The sequence below is a fragment of the Polyodon spathula genome, chromosome 23 (assembly GCF_017654505.1).
Source record: "Polyodon spathula isolate WHYD16114869_AA chromosome 23, ASM1765450v1, whole genome shotgun sequence".
Taxonomy (NCBI): domain Eukaryota; kingdom Metazoa; phylum Chordata; class Actinopteri; order Acipenseriformes; family Polyodontidae; genus Polyodon; species Polyodon spathula.
The window spans coordinates 3,530,737-3,556,287 of NC_054556.1; the positions used below are offsets into that span (position 1 = coordinate 3,530,737).

A 25,551-nucleotide genomic window follows, 5' to 3' on the forward strand; every position below is an offset into this window, starting at 1 on the left:
TGAGACCAGTTAGACAAGGGAATTATGATAGAAATTGAAAATCGTTTTCACCAAGAAACATTTTTCGTTTTTCAAATTGACATAAAGATTAGTCACTGACCGGGAAAACAATTTAAAAAGTATAAAAATGTAAGCACTGTATACTGTAATTTAAACAGGTATATATTTCATTTTTCCGCTGGTGTTTCATTAAAATTATTCCTTTATTCCACCAAAAAATGAAAGTATATTTTAAATGTAACAAAGGCAATGATGGATAATTGCAACCAGTAAATTGCTAGGACCGGGGACAATAGAGATTCATAAAATCTGATAAAATCTGCAGAAGCCTGAAATTGTCTGGCCTCAAGCATAGTAGAAATTAACGATTTCTCAGTTCAGAAATGTTATGTTTATTCATAACTGTTAGCTCTGAAACAGATGTCATGCTGTGACTTCTTCAGTAAAGAACTATGATCTGAAACGTACATTACCAGTCACACGCTCAGATCAGTTTATCACGTTTTCTAAAGGCATGTGATGATGTGTCATAAACAATCAGACCTCTGGTGCGTTGCATTGGAAGGCGCTGCTTCATTCAAATCGCAGGCACGAATTGTTTGTAATTTACAGGGAGGATTTCGTTTTATAACACTTCCCGGGCATGTGACACATTGAATCCAATTAGATGGAGCTAGGCCAGCCAGTAAATCCTTGGGACAAACAGTCACTTCAGATTAGCTTTCTGTCTGTTTATTACAAGCTCAGTCAAATTATTACAGCTTCCCTTGGCTTCTTAAAATGGACATTGCTAGGTCAAAACCTGTAGGAAAATATACTATATATCTATATATATATAGATGTATATCTATATATATATAATATATATAGATATAATATATATATATATATTTAATATATATATATATATACACCAGCCAGCCAGCCAGCCAAAACTGTTTTTTTTTTTTTGCTTTAAAAAAAAGGCAGTGTCAAGCTTTAGTCATTTGTTGTTTGCAACAAAATAAAGACATACATGTTCAGTGTGCTTGTAATTAAAAAAAAACTCGTTGAAATCCTGATCCATTTGCTACAGTATGGATGGGTAGTAAAAGATCTTTCACAATTCAGTTGTGTTTCTGCCACACATGATGTTGAAGAATCTAAATGCATTTTTGCCATGATGTGAAACCCACTTCAGGGCTTGAATCAGAGCACAGTTTCATGTCCTTTAATGAAGTTGCCCTGCTTTAAAATCTTAAGTGGGCTCAGGTTCTCTTTGATGTGGGACCATGGTCCTTGTTTGGCTGTATTCCCATCTAATTACTATAGGTGTAGAATGTATAATACAGTATAATAAAACTGAGAAACATTTAAAAGGCTGCACCTCTCAATTAGACAGTGAAAAGAAGCATGTAGGGGCCTGTACCTATTAAACAAAATTGTTGTATGGTGCAATTAACCATAATGTGCAATTATTGTCAGCAACAGATGGTTGCATTTTCATAAGCAATGCTCCCCAGTTGAATGCAGTTATTAGAATTATGCCATTTTGATTGAGGAAGCAATGAAGTTGAATATGTAGAACATAAGTTTTGTTATGTTGACAGGAAGCAATGATCTGCCATCAAAACAAACAAACAAAACAAAAAAAACCTACACCTCTTCAGCTGTCTCAGTTGTCTGGATGACTAGACCGCCTCAGCTCGGCTTATTATTGCTACTGCTAGACTACCCTGTGAAAAACTAGTATTTGTATTACATGAGCATCATTATTTTTATTATTCTATTCTTCAGTAATCCTGCCTTCCGTGAAAAGCCTACTTCCAAGACGCTTATTTGTGACAGGTGTGTTTTATAATCATCATTGCAAGACAGTGAATGCTGCGCACTGGCAGTTTCAGCCCTGCATTTTGTTTCTTTTTCCTTTTCACAGTATTTTGACTCGTCATTGTTCAGAATTGGCTGTTTAAGCTGACATTTCAAAGCCGCTCAATGCCTTGATAAAACAATAAGTTTGTAGCGGTCAGCTCAACTAGTATGCCATGCCTGGTGGTGGAAAGCTTCGGCTTAATCAGTTGTAGAAAACGATAAATAAGAGGAAGTGGTTTACATGTGCAGACAGAGAAAGATAAAACAGAAAAAAATATTTAAAAAAAAAAAAAAAATAATGAAAAATTGGAGGTGGAGCCACGAGGACTGTACTGAAACTAAGAAGGGGAAGCGTGCCCTTGCAATTATTTCTCTGCCTTATTTCGGAAACCGTGTTAGTTTAATAATTGCACATTGACTGTACAGTTTAGTGAACAGCGTGCAAACCGGGAAGGCTTGTCTGGGACTGTATGCCTCTTGCAGCATCGTTGTTGTTGTGAAATCTAAAAAGAGGCTTGTGGGATCATTAAACCACTTAAAGAAAGCAGACCAGAGTCCAGACCTGTCAAAAATACACCGCGAAGGGAAACACACAGCTGCATCTCGTCATTTGCGTATTTATTTTCTATATTTATATTTATACTTAAAAAGGATATTCAGGTATTAGTATTGCAGAACTGGATATGCCTACAACAACTGCTTCTGTGTTTGATATTTCAAGGACAATGTTGGCTCCCGAAGATGGCAATCGTGCCCACATTCACACAGGTAAGACGAGACTGGATGGCAATTCTTCAAGCTCCAGCTAATCGTGCTCAATTTAAATGTTTATTTTTTGGGGGGGTGTAGGGGTGGGGGGGAAGGCGCCATTAATGAGAAGAATAACATTTGCTTCATCACCTGACGAGCAAAGACACAAACAATTAATATGATGGGCTGTGTGCTTTGACCAGCACAGCAGCATTATACAGTAACATTACACTACTATTTAACAAGAGGTTGTATTGGCAATTCTTTTTTGAGACACTGACTATATTGATGTTTTTAATTGATTTATTCTCTGAAAATGAATACGTCCTTTGAAAAGTTTCACTGAATCTCTACAGGGCAGTAGTACAGTATACACTAACCCGGCCTAATGTACACTCTAGAGTCGCATGTGTCGATTGAACAACCAGTACTGCTTAACTTACATATGTAACACATGAGTATTGTTGTCAGTTACTCTATATGTGTTCTATATATAAAGGTTTGGTTTTTTTTTATTACTTTTTTTTTTTTTTTTTTTTTTTTTTTTAAACATCTTGATTCAATAAATGACGGTCATTTGGAGTTTACAATATTACTTCATCTGTGAATTCATGCTGCTGTCTGGGATGCTCAATAATCATGTTCAGTTTTAAACTAAAATAGAATTGCTTGATGTGTGTTTACTACATTCTTCCACTCTACTCTCCTCTGCACTGTAATTGGTTAGAAAACGGACCTTGATGATCGTCCAGTTTGTTTAGACCATGAAAGGATAGTTAGCTATAGGGTCAGAATCCTCCTCTCTCCTTCAGAACCTGTTTAGCTTTGTTTTGTTACCTTACATAGATATGTAATATATATATATATATATATCCCTATATATATTATATATATATATATATATATATATATATATATATATATATATATATGTGTCATAAAAATATCCCTTTTAATTGTTTCAGCAACACAGGCAGATCATAGCTTAAATATTCTAAATGTGATGTTTTCCTCTAGTGGAGAATGCCTTCCAATGTGCAAGTGTGAAGGTTAGTCTCATTATAGCGTCAAATTAATGTTGCTATTGTCAAGCATTGTGCTTGTCATGACCTGACCCGCTGGAAAATGGTGACCTCTAGTGGTAATTTATGGGTAATGTGAGAAAAATATAATCTAAAATATTTATGCTGACGACTGCAGTAATTGAAATATAATAAGGTAAAAAAATAAATAAAAATAGACGTTTTTCATTTTTTCATTTGAGTTTGGCTAGTGCTTTCATTACCGTGATAATTGAGCTTTAATCTTTGCCATGTACACAAGGCCTGCAGAAAGCACTTCTCTTGCTAGTTTAAACATTATTAACTAGTTAAACAAGCGTTTTTCTCTTTAATTTTACTGCTGTCAAACAGTGAGAAGGGCACAGCAAGACAGGCTTTCCCACAGAGCTCAACCAACCAGCTCAGTCCTTGAACATTTTACAGCATGTCATCCCATTCAGTAATTCACACAGAATATGGATTGCTCAGAATAAACTGAGCAAGAAAAGACAGCTTTCACTGGTATGGGACAATACAATAGGGCTCTACATTACTTTAACTCCTTCAGACCTGACTTATTTTTGTCGAGCGGAAGAATATACTCCTTTTTATGAGTATACATGAAAACAGAACAACATTTAAAAAAAAAAAACATTTTTAATACATATATTAATACACTACCTCAAACTGAGACCCAGGAGGTTCTGGTGTAATTTCCGACAGCATTATGTTAACTTTGAGGTCCCCCAAGATGGATAGTGTTAGAGAGTATTAGATTGTTTGAGCGGAAGCTGTATTTCTCTCCTTGTTCCAGGACAGTGCAGTCCAGTGACTTCCCCTTCGCTGGGCAGCCTGCAGATAACAGAGGGCAACGGCACCAGCATTGGCACAGTCATCTCCTTCCAGTGTTCCTCCAGGCACAGGCTGCTGGGAGACGGGTTCATTTCTTGTGTCTGGAAAAGCAACAGCACGCAGTGGACAGGGAGCACACCAACCTGCAAACGTAAGGACAAAGAAGCACGTCTGACCCCTTTTCTATCCTACTGGTATTCTCAGCCGTCCCATTGTGCTACCTCCTCCCTTTATTTATTGGTATTTTGTATTAAATAAGGATGGAATTATACTTTAAATGTAGTTAGTTCACACACACACACACACACACACACACACACACACACACACACACACACACACACATATATATATATAAAATGAAGTCTAGACGCTTCATGTGGAAAAACAGAACTCCGCAATGGGACTTTCTAGGTGGAGATACCAAGTTCAACAAGATACTTAACAAGACCAATTGCTTATGGGCAAGGTTACCATATGACTCTGTACACACTAGGACAGTTCTGGTAAGTGTAGTCCTTCTGTGAGAGGTACCTGAGACAGGTAAAACTTACCAGAATGCATTGTGATATGAGTTGAAAAGCCTGAACGGCCTCAGACTGGCCTAGTGTGCATGGAGTCGTATGGTAACCCTACATATGGGCAACATTTGGATGTTTCCATCCTCATTTGGGTGTTTCACTTGCAGTCCCTAGTAGTATAGTATAGTATAGTATAGTATAGTATATTATAATAGGCTCTATATTTATTCTCTATATTTGTTAATACTCTACGCTTAAAAATGTCAAACCAAACAAAACCGTGGCAAGGTTTATACCATCTGCTCTGTTACCACTTTCCTGTTATCTCAAACTCACCATAATTGACAATTCACTACCTGTGTAGAAAAACTGAAACCAAAAACATATAATGTGCAGAAGGGTTAGAAGATGCCAGCCCGTTCCTAGAGATGTAACCTACACACTTCTCTCTGGACCTGTTTAGTATGTATTTCACTGAGTGCGTGGGCTCATACAGTACGTGCGAGCGCAGGGGCTGAGCAGTATTTGCATGCTGATTGTCTGTGGGCGTTCAAAGCTTGTGGTGCTGTTCACCAGCCGAAGTTACAGAAACAAGTACAAAAACAGGATTATTTTTAACTGAATAACAGCAGCTCCTCCCCAGCCTGTCTACACTAAGCTAAGGTAACCATGACAATTTCCAATATAATCTACACTATAGTACTGTTCTAAAGAGTTGACCATATGTTCTTTTTGTAAAACATGTTTTATTATATAAAAAAGTTATTATATTGACAGTATTACATTAAACAAATGAATCTAAAGCAAATTCCACAGTTTAGTAAATTACAGAAATGCAAAAAGATAGACATTATACAAATATTTCCTGCTGTACATCAGTACATTAAACCTCTCACATATAAATAATCCTCAGAGTAATAGATTGGTACATAGAACAGCATACATTTGACCCAATTCAATGTGTGTGAGCTGACAATCATTTGTTATAAATTAACATGGGATGAATATGGATAACTAAATCCACATGAATTAACAGGGCTGAATTCAAAGTGGATCACTTCAGAACTCCAAGGAAGTGCAGAAGATAGGCAGGTATTGTTCCTGTGGAATGTTGCCCATTATTTTGAAGTGTTTCCCTGTGTTTACATTCCTACATTCACACACTGGGTGTTTTTTTGCTAAGAGGAAACTAATCTTTGTTGGCCTGTGGGTTCATACTCTGTATTAGCCAGTTTAAAACCAATCTGCATTTCAGGAGGAAACCTCGTTCAACATTATTGGCTGATAAGCATTCCTGACCATATAAACCAGCAGTTTGGGCTGCATGATTGATTGTTTGTCACGTCAAAGACAGTGCTCGCTTAATTACTAAATAATGAATCAGCCGATGAGCAATTTCATTTCTTCCCTTGACTTTCATCTCTTGGGAATTTCCAGGGCTCAAAACATTAATTAGGGGCAAACGATTACTTGAACTGAAATGCAAGCTTTCAAATTGCACTATTTAAAAAGCGTATCAGAATTCAGTAGGAATTTATCACAGATAGATTTGTCACATGTTAAGTTTGCTTTAGTGGCAATGCTTTAGTTTGCATGGCATAAACAAGCACTTGATTGATGTATGACCCATGTATTAAAGTTCAGTTACATGTCTGTGAATAGTTATTGGATGTTTAATAGACCTGCATTAGGCTGCAGTTGAAATGTTGTGCTGGTATTCTTTATGTATGTGTGATGTGTGCCTATATTGGTAGCTTCCTGCTCCAACATATTTAAGACTAGAACTATGTAAAGCATTGAGTAAGAAGCTGCAGAATAACAGCGGTATCTTACTGAACAATTCCTCAATGCATGATTTTGAATCAGTTCAACACTTAGTCATATCACCCAAAATAAAGGGTAACTGTTAAGGTAAAAAGAGGAAATGTGCACACCACTTCCTGACTGTTTCTGTGGGAGCCAAACTGCAAAAACAATGCACCCATGCAATCAGTCAGCTTTAGGTGAAACAGCTAACTGAAATCAAGGACAGTGCTTCTGAGTCATCTGCCTGTATTTTATTTCCCTGCTTCTCAGTTAAAAATAAGTTTTTCCTTCCAGTTTATAAGGAACTTGTTACCTAGCCATGTAGAAAATAATAATTTAGTAGGCGTTTTCTGTAAAAATGTTATCAGTTATTTTATGTTATCAGTTTGACAAAAAGCTCATTTGGAAATGAAATAGCTACTGCGCACAATTTAACTACGATTTTTGTTGTTATTATTTCAGCTATTTTGATATTTGAGGATTTTGGATTCAAAGTGGCGGTGATTGCTTCCATTGTCAGCTGTGCTATAATTCTCCTGATGTCTTTGGCATTTCTAACCTGCTGTTTCATCAAGTGCATTAAGAAGGGGGAGAGAAAGAGGACTGAAAGGTATACTATCCCTACAATTAATATTTTTCTAATGTTGATATTATAGGCGTCTGGAGGTGGGGGGTGGGGGGTGGGGGTCAATCTAACTTAACAGCATTTAATTCTTTTTTGAATGGCTTTGTGTTTCTGGCAATCAAAATGTCTTAAGCTATTGCTCTTTGGTACTAAAAAAGTGCATCCTTAAATAGTGGAAAGGAGAGAAATGTCATAAAATGGAAACATCTGCTTTGCAAAAGGGATCCAAACTGAATTATCAAATGAATTAACCCATTCATCTCTCCATTGTTTTTCAGGGAGGTGCAGCCGTGGTATCAGACAGACTGTGACGAGCTGCAGGATATGAGGGCCACTTACTACGGGCATAAAGGACGAAACAACAACAACAACAACAGTAAGACAGGAGACCAGAGGAACACAGGGTATGACAAACAGGGCTACTGCAGGTGAGCAGTAAGCCCCTGGCAATAAACAGAGGCTTCATGATACACAGCACGATAACAATATGTCTTGTTATATGTAAATTGTATAGAAGATACATGAAAAGACAGGCATTATGCCTCTGTGAGTGGTTCATAATGGTGATTACAAGTCTGGAAGCATTAACCTCTGTACTGTGTTATCCGCAGGTGCCACGAGCACTCCAAGAACATCTCCATCCCAGCATGCTGCAGTGAACACAGCCTGTCTGTCGTTTTTAAGCCACAGAAGAAAGAAATCCCGAGCAAGTACAGGTTATCGGAATGCAGTGTTTCAGCTGTCAGTGGGCCTCACGCGGCCGCAGTCTGTGAGCACAGCCGAGAGCCACAGGGCAGGCTGCAGGAGCACGTCTTCCATGGCTTTTCTGTGTAAGATGGGGCACAAACTGGACCTCCACGTGCCTTAATAACAATTGCCTAAATGAATGTGAGATTTACGAAGAAGAGATGTTTGCACTTCTACTCTGCAGAGACCGCCGTTAGCCAATATGTTGAACTTTTTCGAAACATTTGAAAGTTTCTTATTAGAACACAATCGATCAATGCACAGCCAATGGCTTTTTTTTCCCCCCCAAGAGATTGTGAACTAGATTGTCAAATGATGGATACGACTGCTTCTAGGTTATGGGTGGAGCATAAGTGTCTTGAAATGAAGTTGAAAAAAACAGACATATTGAGGCACTGAATTAAAACTGGTTGTTTTTCTTAACATGCTCAAATCTATTCCATTGAAAACTGCTTCTAAAAGGTCACTAAAAGAGCTATGAGTGGAGCTGATTTGTAAAGTAGTTAGTATGGGCTTCTACCTGTTTTTACAAAACTGCATTCAAGATAAAAAGTATCCAACAAAGCCTTTCCGGACTGTTTGGACTGGTTTACACTCGGAAAGTGAAAATGTTTTCAGCTGTTGATTGTTTGTAATATTTACATCAATAAATTTGCGATGCTCGTCCACATGTTTTGTCTATGGCAAACACTTGCCCATGCTACATGGCTTTAACAGGTTCTGTGTATGGAAAAAGCAGTGGATAGTCCACATTACATGTCAAGTAGCACAATTTAAATGAAAGCACTTGGAGAGTCATTGATGATAATGGTAATACAGGTTTCTCACGAAGCGTAATTTTGTGGACATACGGCTCTTATGTATAAGTGTCCCTTACTTGCACTCCTTGTGTTACAGAACAATGGAGATAGGGTGAGTCAATATGTGTGGGCCACATTGTAAGATTTGTATTCAGGGCTCAGTATTAAAACCAGATATCAAGATACACACCAAATCCATCTGTGCTGAGCAGTGCCATTTTAAATTTAAAATTGATCCTGGCAGCTAAAAACTCAGAATAGGCTGATTACTCTATAAATGAAAAACTCAGAAAAAGCGAAGAACAGAGAATGGGTTGTACTATTACTGTATAAGATGCATTGCTGAATAACTGTATAAGATGCATTACTGTATAAGATGCATTGTTCTTTCTGATTTGCCAGTTGGGCTGTGTTTGCCTCTGTCAGTGTTGAGCAATGCCTACAGAAGATGTGCATCGTTTTTTCTTTTCTTTTCTGAATCCAATCTTGCAAAGACAGATTGCGTGGAAGTGCATGGTGCTTTTTTTTGTGATGTGTGGTACTCTCTACTGAGGGAAAAGCTGAAAACTCATTTCACTTGTGACCAAAGCCAAATTTTAACCCAGGCCTCCAAAGGTGAAGTTAGTTGCAAGTTTTAGCAAAATTATTTTTTTTTATTTAACAGGGTTTGAGTTTTGCATTGTCAATTTTAATTTCCCTATAGAACAGAGTAAAGAGTATGTGCTGTTCACACAGACTAGAATACTTACTCAACCCTGAGGAATGACCTCAGCAAGCACTGAAAAAAAAAAGAGAAAATTACTAAGAAATGTTATTGCTACAGATTAAGAGATTCCCACTAGGAAGATTCACACATTCACTTGCGGTGGATAACCAGGATTAATCACCTCACTCTTGTAGAAACCACCTCACTCTTTGTTGGTTGAGGTTTGCATTGTCTCTCCTGTTATCCATTTCCTGGAATTGTGTACAATATACAGACAAGGGCAGCCTCTGCTGGCAAAAAGAGTTCAATCAATTATGAAAAATGTAAAAATTAAGTATTCTAAAAACAGTACTACATCTACTACTATACATACACACACACACACACCCACTGGTACCATGCGAGAGTCATTGCAACAAACAGCGATACCACCTTAAATCGAAAACTTTTGCTTGTGACATACAAAGGGCGTGATGAAACCTGACAGCGCAGCACTGGGAGGAAACTGCCATGGGACGAGAAAGTGAGGAAGTGGAGAAGCGAGAGGGGTAAATAAAGTTCCAGGCTTTACCGCAGATATCACCATGCCAGGTTAGTAGAGATTATTCAAATCCACTGTGTGTTTTCCAGCATGACGTGTCTTTTGCGGGCTAAGCAGTAAACGGGGTCCTTAAGTTAAATAGCCCGGCTAGAACGAGGTTGTGTCATTATCGAATTAAACACAGCTGTGTCCATATGTTTTCTACTTCTTTTACAACTATGTAATTACGTCTACATTGCATGCACAGAGCATTTCAAAATGTACTTTTATTTTTTATAGCCCCAAACCCTAACCCTAAGGAGCAAGTTTTCAGAGTCATTGGGTAGGCTGTAGCTAGTTTAAAACGCGTGCCTTGTTTATTCATTTATTATATATTACCAATATAACTGGTTTTTTTTAAATATCATTTCTAAGGACGCAGCATCAACTTCATCTGTAGCGATGTTTATGAAATATCTGCCTGTTCCAAATTGAAGCATGCGATTTTTATTATCAAAGAGCCTGAGTTTTGCTCACAGTTGTAAACTTCACTAAATGTCTAATCTTCTTTTGAACAAAAAGCAACATTTAACGTCATCCCTTTTAAATCGCAATAACCCAAGATTGTAAAACTGAAAAGGATTTAATACACCAAGAGGACAGTTTCCCCTCTTTGGAATGGGTTTGGAATTGTAAACACTTTGCAGAACAGGGGTTGATAAGCCATGGGCTGTCTTATTTGGTCTGTGGTCTGATTCACAGAGACCCTGCACTGGTTTGTGAAGGCAAGAGTGTGCTTTTTGAGAAAGAGAGTCACAGTAAATATCAATACTTATTTGCATAAGGAAAGTCTTAAACTGTTCGTTGTTGGTAGTTCAGGGACGTGAAAGTCCCAACAAAGACTAGGCTGGCAGACCTGTTGAGTACCTTAAAAGGGAAAGGAGAAGAGGCTTGTCACAAGTTTTACAGAGCTCTGCACATCCACACTGAGCAACTTTATATCAGCCTGCCCAGCAGAAAGAGCCAGAGAGGTAGGTCTAACTAACAACTAACAAACTGGGCTAAGTTTTTATTTCTGCGTTTGTCAGATTTTTGGATGTCAGAATTGGATGTGCAGAGCGTTCAGATGTGACTTTCCCTCCTGTACCCTATGTGTAATGCACGATCATCATGCTCGGAGATGCGATTGTGAATGAGGTGAATGGCTCGTGGTTTCAACTTGTTTTGATCATGCACTATTGACGTACTGTAGTGTGAAAAGGGTATTTGAGAAACACTTTTTGTTTAATTACACCTGGTGGCTCCCTGCATAAGGGGCCACATTAATCTATTCTCATGTGTGACGTGCATTGTCAAAATGTGAGAAACGTGGATAAGCCTTCCATATGTACAGCTTGCCAACTCTTATTATTATTAGTACATAGATGTATTTAATCTATTTATAAGACATCATATTATTTGATGTAGTTTTATGACTTTTGTCCTGTAGACAGTGACGTCTTTTAAAACGAATGCCTTTCCACATAGTGCCATAAGTTCTATCCATGAACGCTCCATTTTTAGGAATTCTCATTCGTTTATGCGCTTTCAGCTCTGCAATTTAAAGTATCATCCAGCAGTAGCTATTAATGCTATGCTTAATAAAATCAAATAACTTAGCAACAGCACTTTAACATTGTGTAGTTGTGTGTTCTGTGTAGTGCTGCAGACCTAACCATATGCTGCTTTTGTTCCTAGATGCAGCAGAACCCAATGGGACTAACATTCATCCAGACCCCAGGGAGAGATTTGTGCTAAATGAAAGGGGTAAATCACACCATATAACCTTCAAGTTTGAGATTTACATTTAAACTATCTCTTTCTGGTTTGTATTTATAAAGCATGAGACTTCAGTGCTCTTTTAATATCGCCCAATATTTCTAAGAAATACTGCAATAAACTTTTTTTCTGTACTTCTTGGAATACTTAACTGCAAGGAAGTTGTCAAGCCCATCAGCAATTTTAGGTCCAACTGGTTAACAGTATTGCACCACAATTTTCTGTACAATTTATCAACTTTTCAGACTGCTGGCAAGCATGCATTTAAGCACTGAAGCTCAGGTCAACCCTAGCCACAGCTTTGAGTTTCAGCTTTGAATGCATAGCAACAAACCCATCTTGTTGGTTCATTACTTTTTTCTCCAGTGAAAAGGCCAGGTTCTGATTTTTGCACTGGCAAAGGGATTGGCTGCACAGTTACATCTTAAAGTTTGTTTGCATGGGCATCTTTTGGTTGGAAGGCATGAATGGAAGCTGAGTAAAAGTAAGTTTCGAACGGCAGGTTGACTTCTGTGTTAGCGGTCCAGGGAAACTTCCATCAGAATTAAGAAGCCAGTGCAGGTGGTATTTTATTGTGGTGTTGAATTGCGCACTTCCTTTGGGTGTTCAGAGCGAGGTTACTGTCACTTGAAATCTCAACCATTTCATCAAGCACACCACCCATATTGTTCTCTGTGCCGCTGGCTCTTTTACTGGCAATGCTTTTCCTGATGAAAATCTCTTCCAGCAGTGTAATGGCTTTTTGTCTTCCAGGTCCAGTGTTCTTTATCATCTGTTTTAGTGTTGTTGCTGGGTTGGCATTGTACTACTACAGTAATGAAGGTAATTGCCATCATTGATTTATTTTTAGCCTTGTATATGTATTACAGTGCTCCCCCTTTGCAAAGCTATTGTTTGCAGCCATAGTAACAAGGCTCTGCTATTAGTGATCTGCATTATGGGTCAAATGGGAGCCTCAGTCAGGCCACTTTATAACTGTTTCAGGGTCACTGTATGTAAAACATTGAGGTTCTTCTATCTTAGATTTGAAGTTTTAACCATTAAAACCTTAAAAGCCTTGCGTGCCTGATCTTTTTTTAAAAAAATAATTTACTGCTTTATAAAGAAACTCAGTAATACATGGTTTAACATTTTAATTACTTGGCTAACTTAGCAGTTTGATATATGTATGGATTCTGGCTCTAGAATCATCATGTTTTGTTGTTGTTTTTATTTTATTTTGTTTTAAACAGTAATTGACATAATCTTACCTGTTTTTGTAGAGGATAAAGCTATTGGAGAGGCCAAGAAGATACTAGGATTTACAGCATTTGGGCTCAGCAGCCGAGCCAAGGCTATGCTAATATCCTACGCAGAGGACCAGTCAAAGAACCAGTAATGCTAAAAAGCAGCCCCTTGCATTGGCCAACTTCATTATGGAATAAGCACAAGGCAAACCAGCATGCCGTACCAAAGACTAGGTGAACTATGTGTACAGCAGTAGGAAATGCATTGTTTTTAAGCATGTATGTAATTATATATAATTTAAAAGATATGGGACGACATCCTAAGTCTTATAACATATATTTTATTGTTACTGTAAGATTGAAAGTTTTGGACACTAATGCTGGTAGGATGGTTTTGTCCTTTTTCCGGGTACAGTGCCCTCCACTTAGCCCTTCGCTGAATAACTTTCATCAGGTTTTAACTGGGTAATACACTCAAGCAACAGAGAACAATACGTCATACTGGACATTCGGTACGTATTGAAGTCTAAATATTTACAGTAATAGCCTTAATTTAAGTTTATTAAATCATATGTTAATAATCTTTTATTTGGCCACAGGAGGCAGACATTTTCTTAGGTGAATACACTACTTGGATTAACTGAATAAAAATATTTTGCCAAAATTCAGTCAAAATAATTGATAATCAACTATCAGCAACCAGTAACATAATACTTTAAATCTGTGTATATCTCTTTCTAACATTTGGCATGCTCTCTGTGACTGTTGCCTTGTATTATTACAGTATTTGCATTCAAATTATTATTATTATTATTATTATTATTCTGCAGAAGAAAAAGGTGCATGTTGTAAGTAAAATGAAAAGCAGTTGTTTGTTGCTGTTTTAATAACCCAAAAGCTCCTTCTAATTGTTTTGTCACAACCTTTCCCAAAGAAAACCGTTTAACAAAGACTGTAAATGCAGCTGTGCCTGTAAAATACATGATTAATCTCTTTCTCCTATTGATGCTTTGTAAAATATTTTTTTTGAGATGAAATCATTTATTTAATGCTACAGTATAGACAGCCTTTATTTAAGCTTTCTCATGCTGCGCACGTTCTTGTTGTTATATGTTTATCTAAAGCGACTTGCAGAGACTAGGGTGTGTGAGCTATGAATCAGCTGCAGAGTCACTTACAACAACGTCTCACCCCAAAGATAAGGAGGTTAAGTGACTTGCTCAGAGTCACACAGTGAGAGAGCCGGGATTTGAACCGGGGACCTCCTGGTTACAAGCCCTTTTCTTTAACCACTGTTACAATAAGAAGAAAGAAATGGTCTTTGCAGTTGCATAATCTAATATGTATAACTGATGGAAAGATAGCACAGCAAATGTTTAAGAATCACCAGAAAGATTAGAAACTAAAGTCTTTAAATATGAACTGCATACAGTATTTCTGAAGAGGATGCGTTGTCTTTTATACCACAGACATCAGCCATTAGATACTGAAAATGAGTGGTGCTATTGATGTAATGATGTACATTATTGAGTATTTTTATAATGGTATTTTCACTTTCCTATTCGATCCTTGAAATGTTCTTCATTCTGCACAGCAGCTTTGTGTGTGTCTATGACTACAGGTGTTTTTTGTTTGTTTTTTTATTTGTTTATACAACATTTGTATATAGGTGTTAACAGGAATAGATCAATTGAACTGTCTTGTGTTCTTGTCTGTAAGATATCCAGCTTCATTTTGCCTCATAGCTGATTGGTTGGTGTTTATTACAACAAAGATTATTTGTATTCAAATAATATGTAACCCTAACCCAAATCCATGGCATTTATAAGAGTGAGTCCTATTTTATCATACTCATAATAAAAAAATATCAGAAGCTTTACATTTTATTATACTGTACATTTTCAGTCTCTTTTTTGGGAACATTCAAAATGTGACATTGTGTCCATCTCTCTGTCTGTCCATCTGTGAACACGATGGATAAAACACCGTAAGCTTATTGAAGATGCTGTTCCCTTTCATTTGGAGTATTGCTAGGCAGGCATGCATTGGTGAGACTGGTGGAGTGCTTGAATGTTTCATTATATGTGTTCTTTGATAAAAAGATGGAAATCACTTCATATTCCAGGAGTGGAGCCCATTTAGAATTCGGAATCCTCAGTAACTTCCTCCCCACTGCATGTTTTATTTAAAGGCTTGTTTTGATTAATTATTTATGGTCTTAAAATAACTTTCTTATACAAGAAGTGCTTGATGAAATGAACAGAATGTGTATTTGCATGGACTGGGACAGGCTTTGTATTAGAACTGGAAGGGATACACTAGGGGTTTAGTTAGACCTGCAGAATTTACAGTTTCCTGGCAAAATATCGATGGAGTTTTATTAACACATTTGGTAAGATGTTACCAATTCATATAATCACTTGTTAAATAAATTCTGTAACCCTATTTACAGTTATATTATTTAAACACTGATTGTATATTAGATGCTCCTAGTTTGCACAACACCCATAGTGCTTATACAGAGCCACTCAGCCACTCATAATAAAATACAGTACTAGTGCCTGACGTGTTTTTCTAGAAACTCAAATACAGACTACAGACTTCATTAAAACATCTACGTTTTGAGCTTTAATAGCTACAGCTATGTTAAACCCCAATGGTACTGGAGTCAAAATACAGTTTTGTCACTAACAGGACACAGGCTAAAGACGCTGTAATGTGATCGCACATTATAGTCATGATGAGCATCTGTTGAAGGGACTGGAAAGCAGTTTGGAGGGGCATGCCTCAGTGATAGAACTCTTGTGTAATGCGATGCTGTACATTCAATATTACATGAAGCATCAACGTGTGGGAATGTGTTGCATGGTGTCACCTCTGTGGAGCAGCCAGCCTCTGTGTTGTTGCTATTGTATTTTTAATTCATGTTGCTTTAACCTTGGATATGTTAAGGTGGATTAACTGCAGGGTCTCCATAACAAGAGCAGCACCGAGTCCTGATCAATAGCAAACTGGCGGGCTGCCAGAGAATGAGTTTAGTTGTGGTCTCCGGGTTTCTCAGTGGTTTGTTAAATCACACATTTACAGCACTGGATTATTTTTTTAGTATGAAAGGATATACATCTGCTGTAGCAGATAACTGATAAAGTCCTCACCCCCTGGAGTCCATTGGAACCAAAGGGACAGGGTTTAATCAACTGTGTTCATTGTGAGCAGGACAAGCTGCACTGCAAGGAACAGTCTTTAATCATTCCTGTGTGGTAATGGCTCTGGGGGTACAGTTTAATGGAAAAGATTTAACTCGCTATACAAAGTTTGTCTTTGGCGAAGTAATCAAGGACCCACAATAAGATTTCTAACATTTTGCTTTGTTTAAGCTAAAACCAACCAACCAGTGGCAACTGGCATTCGCTGGAAGGTGACGGGTTCATACAACCACTGCAGCCGTCTCCGTTCAGATATAATTGGGATTGGCTGAGCATGTACAGGAGAGCAGGCTATTAGTAAAACAATAAGAAATCCAAAGAAAGACACTTGGATAAACTCGGTTTGTTCAGCTTTTAATGCTGCCAGATGGCACATAACCTCTGTGAAAGAAAAAAGACAAAATGCAGCAAGATGATCAGTTTTATTAAACAAAAAAATTTAACAAAATGTGATTACATTAATAACAAAAAGTGCATTATTGCTAATTGACTCAACCTTTTAATATAAATGTAAATGAGGTTAAAATAAAGCATTTTTAGCCAAGTCATGTGACATATTTAGTTATTAGTTTGGAATAACAGAGCAAGTTATACTACTGTTAATTCTATACTAAGCTCGTTGGGTGTCTCTTATTGTATCCTCTCTTGCAGTGTGGGTGAGAGGACCACAAAGTGAAGCTGATTTGTTCTGCCTGCTGAATACAGTAGGCAAAGCCCTTTTTGTTGATGATTGCACACACAGTAATGTATGGACATCTCTGTGCAGAGATTGATGCACATCATTCGACCAATTGTAAATGTGCATAATTTCCTCTGTTGCATGACTTGTGACTCAGCCTGTCTCCATTAATATCGTACAGACACACATCCAGACAGAAAGACAGTCTAAATTTAAGATGATTAATATGTAAAACCACAAAGGGATTTTGTAAACAAGGGAGAGAATAGTTTTTTCTTGAATAAAGAAACAGAAGGAGGTCTATTTTACTCTGAAAAACGCCAGCACACTGTCTAAGCGAGGGCCAGCAGCAGCTTTTCATGAACTATATATTGGTAGTACATACAAAACCGTGTAAATGTTATTGCTAGATTCTCCACTTTAAAATGTTTTACCAGTCTTCTTAATTCAAATTGGATTTAATCTAAACACAAAGAAACACCCGCTGATCAAAGCAAGTAGTTGCTGTGTCAGATTGAATTTTAACTTTGCACACAGTGCAGAAATATGGCATTGTGGGTTCCTGCAACAAGTCACATTTTCTGCACACTTTATTTTTCAAGATGCAGTTTATAAGTTTTTCTTGTTATATGCATTTTTTAAAAAATATTATTCTAAAGGGGGATATTTTCAGCATTGTTGTATTCCTGAATAACTGCAAAGATTAAAGACAGTTGAATAAAAATTGCACTGAAGTTACATGCTATTAAGAAGTCCCTCTTCTTAGATCGTGAATGTATGTGTGGACCATATTCATGCCTTTCTCTGCATTATACAGAGTAACAGTCAACATGCTGACATCATTGCTATTGTAGGAATGGCACCTGAAAGACTGATGCATACAGACATTCTGACATCTTATTGTCTGTAGAAGGTACTGGTAACGCTAAGTACAAATCAATATAAATATTTTGTAATCTCACACTAGCAATATATGTGGTATTTTTAAGTTTCAAAAATTATACACATTTATTAACACATTTAAACACGCCAGCATTTTAATCTGTCATCGTTTAAAATGAACTGAATAGACCCTATTATAATAAAAATTTGAATACACAAATAAAATCTACTTTACATAAACAGAACATGTATTATCACTGTGACACATATAATACTGTCCACTAACATATCTGATCAAATGAAATTAAATTAACTTTGATTAAAAACAAAAACAAAAAAAAAAGAACCACAATGCACATGATTCGGGTGACCAACCTCTTTCTTGGTTTTGTACTTTTTGTTCCAAGAAAATCCAAATTGTACAAGATTAACAATTACAGTGACATTGCTATTCACTTTGTGTACAGATCTACAGTGTAGGAAATACGAAACAATTAGTATAAAAAGCTTTATTAAGGCATGTACATTATTTTGTAAATAACAATTATATGAAGCAGCAGTTTATCAGTCGAGACCCTAGAGGGAGCCCTTGCTCCAAAACAACCCTCCCAAGAGAACGTCTGTAAACTCATGACAGTAACTGAAATGTTGTCCCCATGACCTGGGCTCCTGATGGAAGGATGTGATAAAATGGCCATTGATGAAGGTCTATTTGATGAAGCTGAATTTGATGCTGATGAATCCTGTAAAGTCCCTAATTAAAAACCCATTCCCCCACTAAACACCCAGTTTAGATTAGGATACTGGATCATCTCAGCACAGTGCCAGTAAGTGCTTTGTTTGGATAATGTTGTAGACCCCGCTACCTGTGCATTGTAGTCAGACTTTATACTACTACTAACCCCTTCAACGTTTTAAGAAAATACTTTTTGGTTTTCTATACCATTTTCTTTTTTTTTCAATTTGAATGAAGAATATACAAATGTTGTTATATAAAATTACTCCTATAAAATATTGACCAAAAAAAAAGACGAGGATGGGGAGGGAGGGGTAGCAGAGTGTACTGGCAATACAAGGAATACCTCTAGTACAGTACTTAAGCCTAGGCTCGTTCCAGACATTTTACACAATTAACGATGCAGAATAATCACACTGAATCACATTACAGCAATTAAAAATGAATTACAATATGTCTTCCCCTGATGTGGTAAAAACAAGGTTTTGTGAAACAATGACTTTACAATGCATGTTGCTGTAACTTGGCGGATTTCGCTGTGGTCTGAAAGTCCAAAGACCCTGTAAAGAAGAAAGGAGCCTATGAGGTGTGACTGTTGATAAATCAAGGCTTTTGTGTTGAAAAAAAGGCAGTGCTGTGTTCCGTGTTCCGTTTCCTTCGTAACCAAAACCTCTTCGCATTGGGCCCACTGTGCTGTAATCTCTGTAGACCAGGGTTGCTGAACGAAGAGGTCAGGGAGTGCTGGAATATATTTAAAAGGGAGTGAACTGAGGAATCCATCAATAGCAAGTTTTTTCCTTGAATCGCAGCACTGCTTCAGAGAGCTACTGTTTGTAGCTGAATCAAAGTGCAATTAATGAACAAAGACTTTCATTGCTAAGCTTATTGCCTGCCGTACCCCCTTGTTGAGAACAGGAATCCTATTTGACTATAAATGAAGAAAACACTTAAGTCCATTTTTTCCCCTTATGATGTCATAATTTATACGAGGTTCTAGTTTAGGTTGTAGTTTTTGAAGTGTTATTGTGTATTGTGTTCTGCGCAATGCTGGCAAACTAAAAAGCCTTAATAAATCAGACAGTGCAGTGAGACACTTAAAATGGAACCAGGAATGATGAGCAACACACATTATACATGATAAATAATAAAGTGAACTGTCTAAATACCAAACGCAAACAACAACAGTGATAAAGATCTGTGGTGCTTGTCATTTCATGCACGGTTAGTGTTAAATAACTGCCACAGTTGCTGGGTCACCATATGGGCAGACTGAAATTGTAGATCACTTATATACCTGTTTAAGGCCAGTCTAATATAGGAGCCAAAACCCCATGAGAATATTTCCAATAACAGCTACAAAACACACTGAATGCTCTCAGATTTCCTATTAGCTCTGGGGTCTGTCCAGTACAGAAGAGACTAAACTACATATGGAGCAGTGTCAGCACCCTGCACTCTTCATGGATAGATTGTCTGTGTGGGTTGTAGAGTGCAGTTCAGGTATGTTCGGTCGCGTGGTCCAATATAATGCTTTTTCCACTGTAAACCTTCAAACAGTAGCTAACAGATCAAATCAATGCTCTGAAAACCATTTTGTGAAAATACAGGATTAGAAAAAAAAAAAAAAAAAAACATCAATGTGACATAGTGTTTCACAAAAGTCTTAGTTAAATACAAACACACAGTCCAGTGTGATTTTGAAACTGTACCTTTGAAAATGACCAGCAGGTCTGCGGTTTCCAGTCTATTGCTTCAGGTTTTGTGGGTCAGATTTCTGAACTCCAAACGCTGTGATGAAGATATTCACAACCACAATAATAAACACCAGGCCGGTCGCAATATTATTGAGAAGGTTCAGCCGGGGTTGCTTATTTTCATCATTCAGGTCGTACTTTACTGTAGAATATAAAAAATGGCAGTATTACACAGTGGCTTGTTTAGGGTTTAGCTGTGTTATATAAAGGCTGCAGATCCATCAATACACACCAAGCTGTTTTTATATTCAGACAGTGGTTACTCTGAATGTAAAGTTAGCCTTTGCACTCCAACCCTGTTCTAAATTGTTTAACTGAACCAAGTAAACCTTCATCCAGACCCTGAAATAGTTAATGATCTCAATTTACCTGTTAAACCTGGAGTGGAATAATGGCACTCCAGGACTGGAATTGGACTAAACAGTTTATAAAGTTGATTTTTCATCTTCTAAGCTTGAGTTAATAAGTGGCTCTGTACATCACACAAACCCCAGCTGGATTAATAGAGTTCAGGAGCATAGGTATGTATCTCCACCACAGTTCAGATCTTTAAAATAGACCACATTAATAGCATCAGTCTATTATACCAACACCAGCTACTGTGCCTGGTATTCACTTCTTGTATCCCCGCTCTGAAGTACCTGCTAACAGAATAAGCTGGCAAAAAGTAGACAACAGTCTCATGCAGTTCACAGCACAGTTTTACTATTAATACTGAATGCCAATATGTTGTGATTTTCCCCACATAGCAGTCTGTGTCAGCAATGGCAAATAGCAATCCCAAGATTTGAAAATGCAATATATTCCTTATGCTTGGCCTAGCCCGCGGGGATGGAAATGCCGCAGGGATGGAAATGTAGGCCATTCAAGGGCCTACAGCCAGCTGAGGTGAAGCAGCAGTTGGGGATTTTATACGCAGCTCGGACGCACGGCTCACATAAAATTACTCCTGACAATCCAGGAGGAAGAAAGAAGGCTAATGGAAAAATACTCTGTGGAAAACAACACAGTAATCACCAGATGCATTTCACACTGTTTTTACAAGCAGTGCAAAGGGTTTATCCATTAACACTGCTGTTGGTGATTTAGCTAATTAATTATCGGTGTCGGAAATAAAAGAAACACACACTGGTCTTCCTGTAATAAAAGACTGAACATTTTCCAATCACTTGCTGTGTGCAATGCCCTTCCCTGCTGACTGTATCTCATGTTGGGCTGCACGTTTTAGATTCCTCCATTGTTCTCTGTGCTTGAGCATCCCTTTCGGAGGAAATATATCACAACGTCATTCACCTGCCCTGTAGTTGAATTAGGATGCCACAACCTGTGCTAAGGGGAGTTCTAAATGGAAAAGGACTCTCTCCATCTAGCCAAGCAAGCCTGGGAGACTAAGGATTGCAGCCAACATGCGAAGACTGCAGTGTTGTACTGTTTCCAGTGCTTCACCATGCTTTATGTTGTGTTTTACCAGGCTTTGCTATAGTTCTCTGTCTTTTACCATGCACTACACTTTTGCAACGCTTTACAACTATGCTTATACCGTATACTCCAGTAAAATGAAGAGATCTGAAGCCGTTTGCTCTGTAAATGGATAACAGACCCACAGTCAGTTTGGAATATGGCATCCGTAAGTGAATGCACTGAAAAGTGGCTTCGCTCTCCAGGCACTCACCGATGAATATTAGAAGCACCCCGACAATGACCTGCAGTACGAGGGATATGCTGATGAGGACCACTATCGGCACGTAGAAGCTGAAGGAGGGCCCCTGCTCCACCACGGCTTTCAGCTGGGAGGCATTGGCCATGAGCAGCGCAATGTCCAGCATGCTCTCTGCAGCGCTCTTCTTGTTGGCATAGTGATTCATGTTGATAGGAGCATTTCTCCTGCTGCGGCGATAGGCCGAGGACTGCAACACACAAGGGAGGAAGACAGAAAGAAAGAAATCAACCTAACTACAGTCTGGCATACACATCAGAACACTCACTACAGCACAATGCAAGGGTTCGTTTTTAGTAGGCTGCAAAACACAGATGTGAATAAACATAAGGGGTGTGACAACATGCCTCATTGACAAGTCAATGAAATGTAACGGTTGATTAAAACTGAAGCTCACCTGATACTTTTTTTTGAATTGGCCAGGGTATTATCAGCACTCAGTCATGCTTGTGATTCTAATAAGATGAAATACTGTAGCATTCATCTGCCACAAAAGTGTGCTCTTTATGAGAAAAAAAAATCATTAAAATCAGATTGTATTTCATTCATTTTAAATACATTGAATCATGTGTTAAAACATAGTATATCACATAGTTAAGAGCCATGCAGAGAACCAAACTGCTGAAGGGTCCAGCAGAGGGCAGATTTCCACACACGCTCGGCTCACAGCTGCAGCAGTGCGCTTACACTAACTAAAGGAAACATTTGTTCTATTTGCAGTTTGTTATGCTTGACCTTAATATTGCTCCTCCCTAGGCCTTGAGTGTTGTTTACATTCCACTCTTTGCTTGCTCATAATGCACTGAATTACAAAGACAGTCATTCAAACCACTTAATATGTGTATAAAAGACAATGCCAAACAAAAACAGGATAAGTGTTTATAAACATGCACGTCCTTCACTTGTATATTCTCCTAAAACAGAGGTTTGTGAGTCGAGGTGGAGCAGTGGACTCAACTGTAGCCCACACAAAACCAGAACCCAATTTGGCACATATACAGAAGCTCGTGGGATTCCATTTGCCACTGGGATAAAGTCTGAAGTGATCTGAAATCCAACTGCTTCACTTCCATCAGCAACAGATTAGGATTTAAACTGGGACTTCCCACTCCGTCACAGTTAGGATTGCAGACTATAATATCAATCATAAAAAAAATGTGAAACATACAATAGACGTGATCTCTTGTTGCAGACTGGATTGTAGATTGTAAATTGCAGTTGGCAACGGCTGCTGCCTCAGTTTAATATTAAAACAAAATGAGGTTTACAGGCTGGTTTCACAGTGCAGATTGGAATGTTGTTGTATTTCACTGTGTGTTTGGTGAGGTGAGAATCAGGACCAAATAGCTGGGGTGTTCTTTCAGGTCACGACTGAAGTGTGCTGGCAAAGCTTTTGTTGGAAAGCTGCTCTCAAAGAAAATCGTATCCCCTTTATCTTGCCTCACCCTGCAGCTCTGCAAAGGCTTACTGACTGAAAGCCGCTGTCATGTGTAGGAAGATAGTTCAGTGACTCAGCACTGCCACTGTGCTCTGGTTTCCTACAGGACAAAATTTAATTTCTTTGGTCCTCGCTGGGGATTCTGAAGGGAGCGTCGCAATGGATCCAGCGCTCCTGCGGGTTAAAGAGGCAAAACCGGCAGGGACCGTTTCTCCTCATTGCGCTACAGCAGACCCTGCTGGCCAGGTACCTAGTAAACTCAGAGAGACATTTGCAGGGCTGGGCGTTGTCCTCCAGAGGTCTTTAGCTCGCGGACATCCGCTCTCGAGTTTTTCGGTCTAAAAGAGGAAGCTAGCTTGGTCGTGGGATCAGAGGACGCCCACTGAACCTTCACTTCTCCTGAACTGTGTGGGGAATCTCAGCGGTGAGGGGAAAAACAATAATTGGACGGTCTAAATTGTAAGCTACACTACAATACAGTTATACCTATAATACAGGTATTTAAGGCAGCCAATAAGCATTTGTGGATTCCAGATGGGTGGACCTTTCAGACTGGTTGTCTAACAAGGCAGCTTTGTGCACAGGCTTATGCAGCCAAAACACACTGTGAACTGCACTAAAAAAGAGTAAAAATATAATTAAAAAAATACATAAAATCAAAATAAACTACTTTCTTGCCCTAGATATGGTATATATCCACGGATGCAGGCAAAGCCAGCTTTTTATTCATCATTACCAGAATGTTTAAGCTCACCGCTAGGCACTGCAACAGAAACTAGCTGCAATTGCAAGGCAATACGGAAGCTCCATGTGTGTGTTGTTCAGCTCGGTTTGGATTTTCACGTTATTTTAAGTCTAGAATTTTGGGTAGGAGTTGACTAAGTCTGTCACAGCTATAAAACCTTAATGGATTCATGTGCTTGCTAACAGGAAACGCTGCATTCGGGTTTATTACTGTCTGTTAATTAAGCACCTTGTTAAATTGGAAAGAGAATGAGAAAATGAGCCATTATTATTGTTGATAATAAAATAATTATGTTTTGTACTTAGACAGTTACCAGCATGTTTATTACTGGAGGTCCATTTGCTCAAGTAAAACCGTTTTAATGTGTGACCTCTTTGATAACATGCTAAACCCAAACATTTCTACTTTAATTTTACATTGGAAGTGAAGTTTTGTAAAGGCGCATTTAAAACTCTTTCATTGTTACTGCTGTATAACTGTTGGCTTTGGAATCATGTTTTTTCTTTGTGTTTCCAGGGTGTGTCTCAGCTTTGGGACAAGTTGAAAGTTAAACAGTGAAGCCCAACTATGAATCTGTTGTAAAGTGTGTGTTTTTTCACCTTAGTATAGTAACTTGGTATTCCAGTCAGGTAGACAGCTAATTACTCCGTGCAGGCAAGAGTTGTTGGAGAAAAAAAGCAGACAGAAAACCACTGAAGCACCATGTAGAGCTCTTTTTGAAATGCCCTCTACACTTTAACAAGTTTGGCGTTAGTACTGTATGATTAGTGGCGCTTATTTTTATCCCATAGCTGCAAGTACAATTGCATATCTGACAAAGGCTGATAGGACATGACTCATAATCGGCACTCGGCTCGGGCTGCATGCTATTCATCCTAGTTTAACATGGTGCAAAAGTTTTATTTCTAACCTCTAGCCTTTGAAAATAAATCATTTACATGCAAATCTCTGCTGTGCTGGACAATATGAAAGCAAACTCATTAATACAAAGCCAAAGGCTGTATTAGCAAAGCAATTTCCTCTATTTTGCTTTACACTGTATATCTCAGGGGTTCAGTGCTTTAATGCTTTGTTTGTCATTCAACCCTTCAACATGAATTATACAAATTCCACTATGCAAAACCGCCACAAT

At 38.1% G+C, this 25,551-nt stretch overlaps 3 protein-coding genes across 6 annotated transcripts in view; 2 read left to right on the forward strand and 1 right to left on the reverse strand.

The window, feature by feature from the left end:
- Positions 1–2,211: 2,211 nt before the first annotated feature.
- On the forward strand, positions 2,212–8,850 carry LOC121298267 (sushi domain-containing protein 3-like). 2 transcript variants are annotated; one of them, XM_041225297.1, is made up of 5 exons: positions 2,212–2,619; positions 4,456–4,644; positions 7,283–7,430; positions 7,724–7,873; positions 8,057–8,850. In XM_041225297.1, the coding sequence occupies exons 1-5, from the start codon at positions 2,535–2,537 to the stop codon at positions 8,277–8,279; spliced, it is 795 nt and encodes a 264-aa protein (XP_041081231.1). In that variant the 5' UTR covers positions 2,212–2,534; the 3' UTR covers positions 8,280–8,850. The 2 variants fall into 2 exon arrangements, with proteins under 2 accessions (XP_041081231.1, XP_041081232.1); XM_041225298.1 differs by having other exon boundaries at positions 7,724–7,849.
- Positions 8,851–10,134: 1,284 nt separating this feature from the next.
- On the forward strand, positions 10,135–14,456 carry LOC121298315 (caspase recruitment domain-containing protein 19-like). 2 transcript variants are annotated; one of them, XM_041225372.1, is made up of 4 exons: positions 10,135–10,289; positions 11,956–12,024; positions 12,790–12,858; positions 13,299–14,456. In XM_041225372.1, exons 1-4 carry the CDS (start codon positions 10,283–10,285, stop codon positions 13,412–13,414), a joined length of 261 nt encoding a protein of 86 aa, XP_041081306.1. In that variant the 5' UTR covers positions 10,135–10,282; the 3' UTR covers positions 13,415–14,456. The 2 variants fall into 2 exon arrangements, 1 of the variants encoding a protein (XP_041081306.1); XR_005947271.1 differs by lacking the exon at positions 10,135–10,289 and adding an exon at positions 11,321–11,415.
- Positions 14,457–16,871: 2,415 nt separating this feature from the next.
- LOC121298462 (ninjurin-1-like) overlaps positions 16,872–25,551 on the reverse strand; it is a 15,364-nt gene continuing 6,684 nt past the window's right edge. The window contains exons 2-5 of one of the 2 annotated variants that reach the window (XM_041225587.1): positions 22,634–22,738; positions 22,192–22,426; positions 20,475–20,661; positions 16,872–19,506 (exon numbers count right to left, since the gene is read on the reverse strand). In XM_041225587.1, coding sequence (XP_041081521.1) covers positions 20,510–20,661; positions 22,192–22,384 — 345 coding nt within the window. In that variant the 5' untranslated portion in view covers positions 22,385–22,426; positions 22,634–22,738 and the 3' untranslated portion in view covers positions 16,872–19,506; positions 20,475–20,509. The remainder of the gene's footprint in view (positions 19,507–20,474; positions 20,662–22,191; positions 22,427–22,633; positions 22,739–25,551) is intronic. The other variant, XM_041225586.1, reaches the window with a different exon arrangement.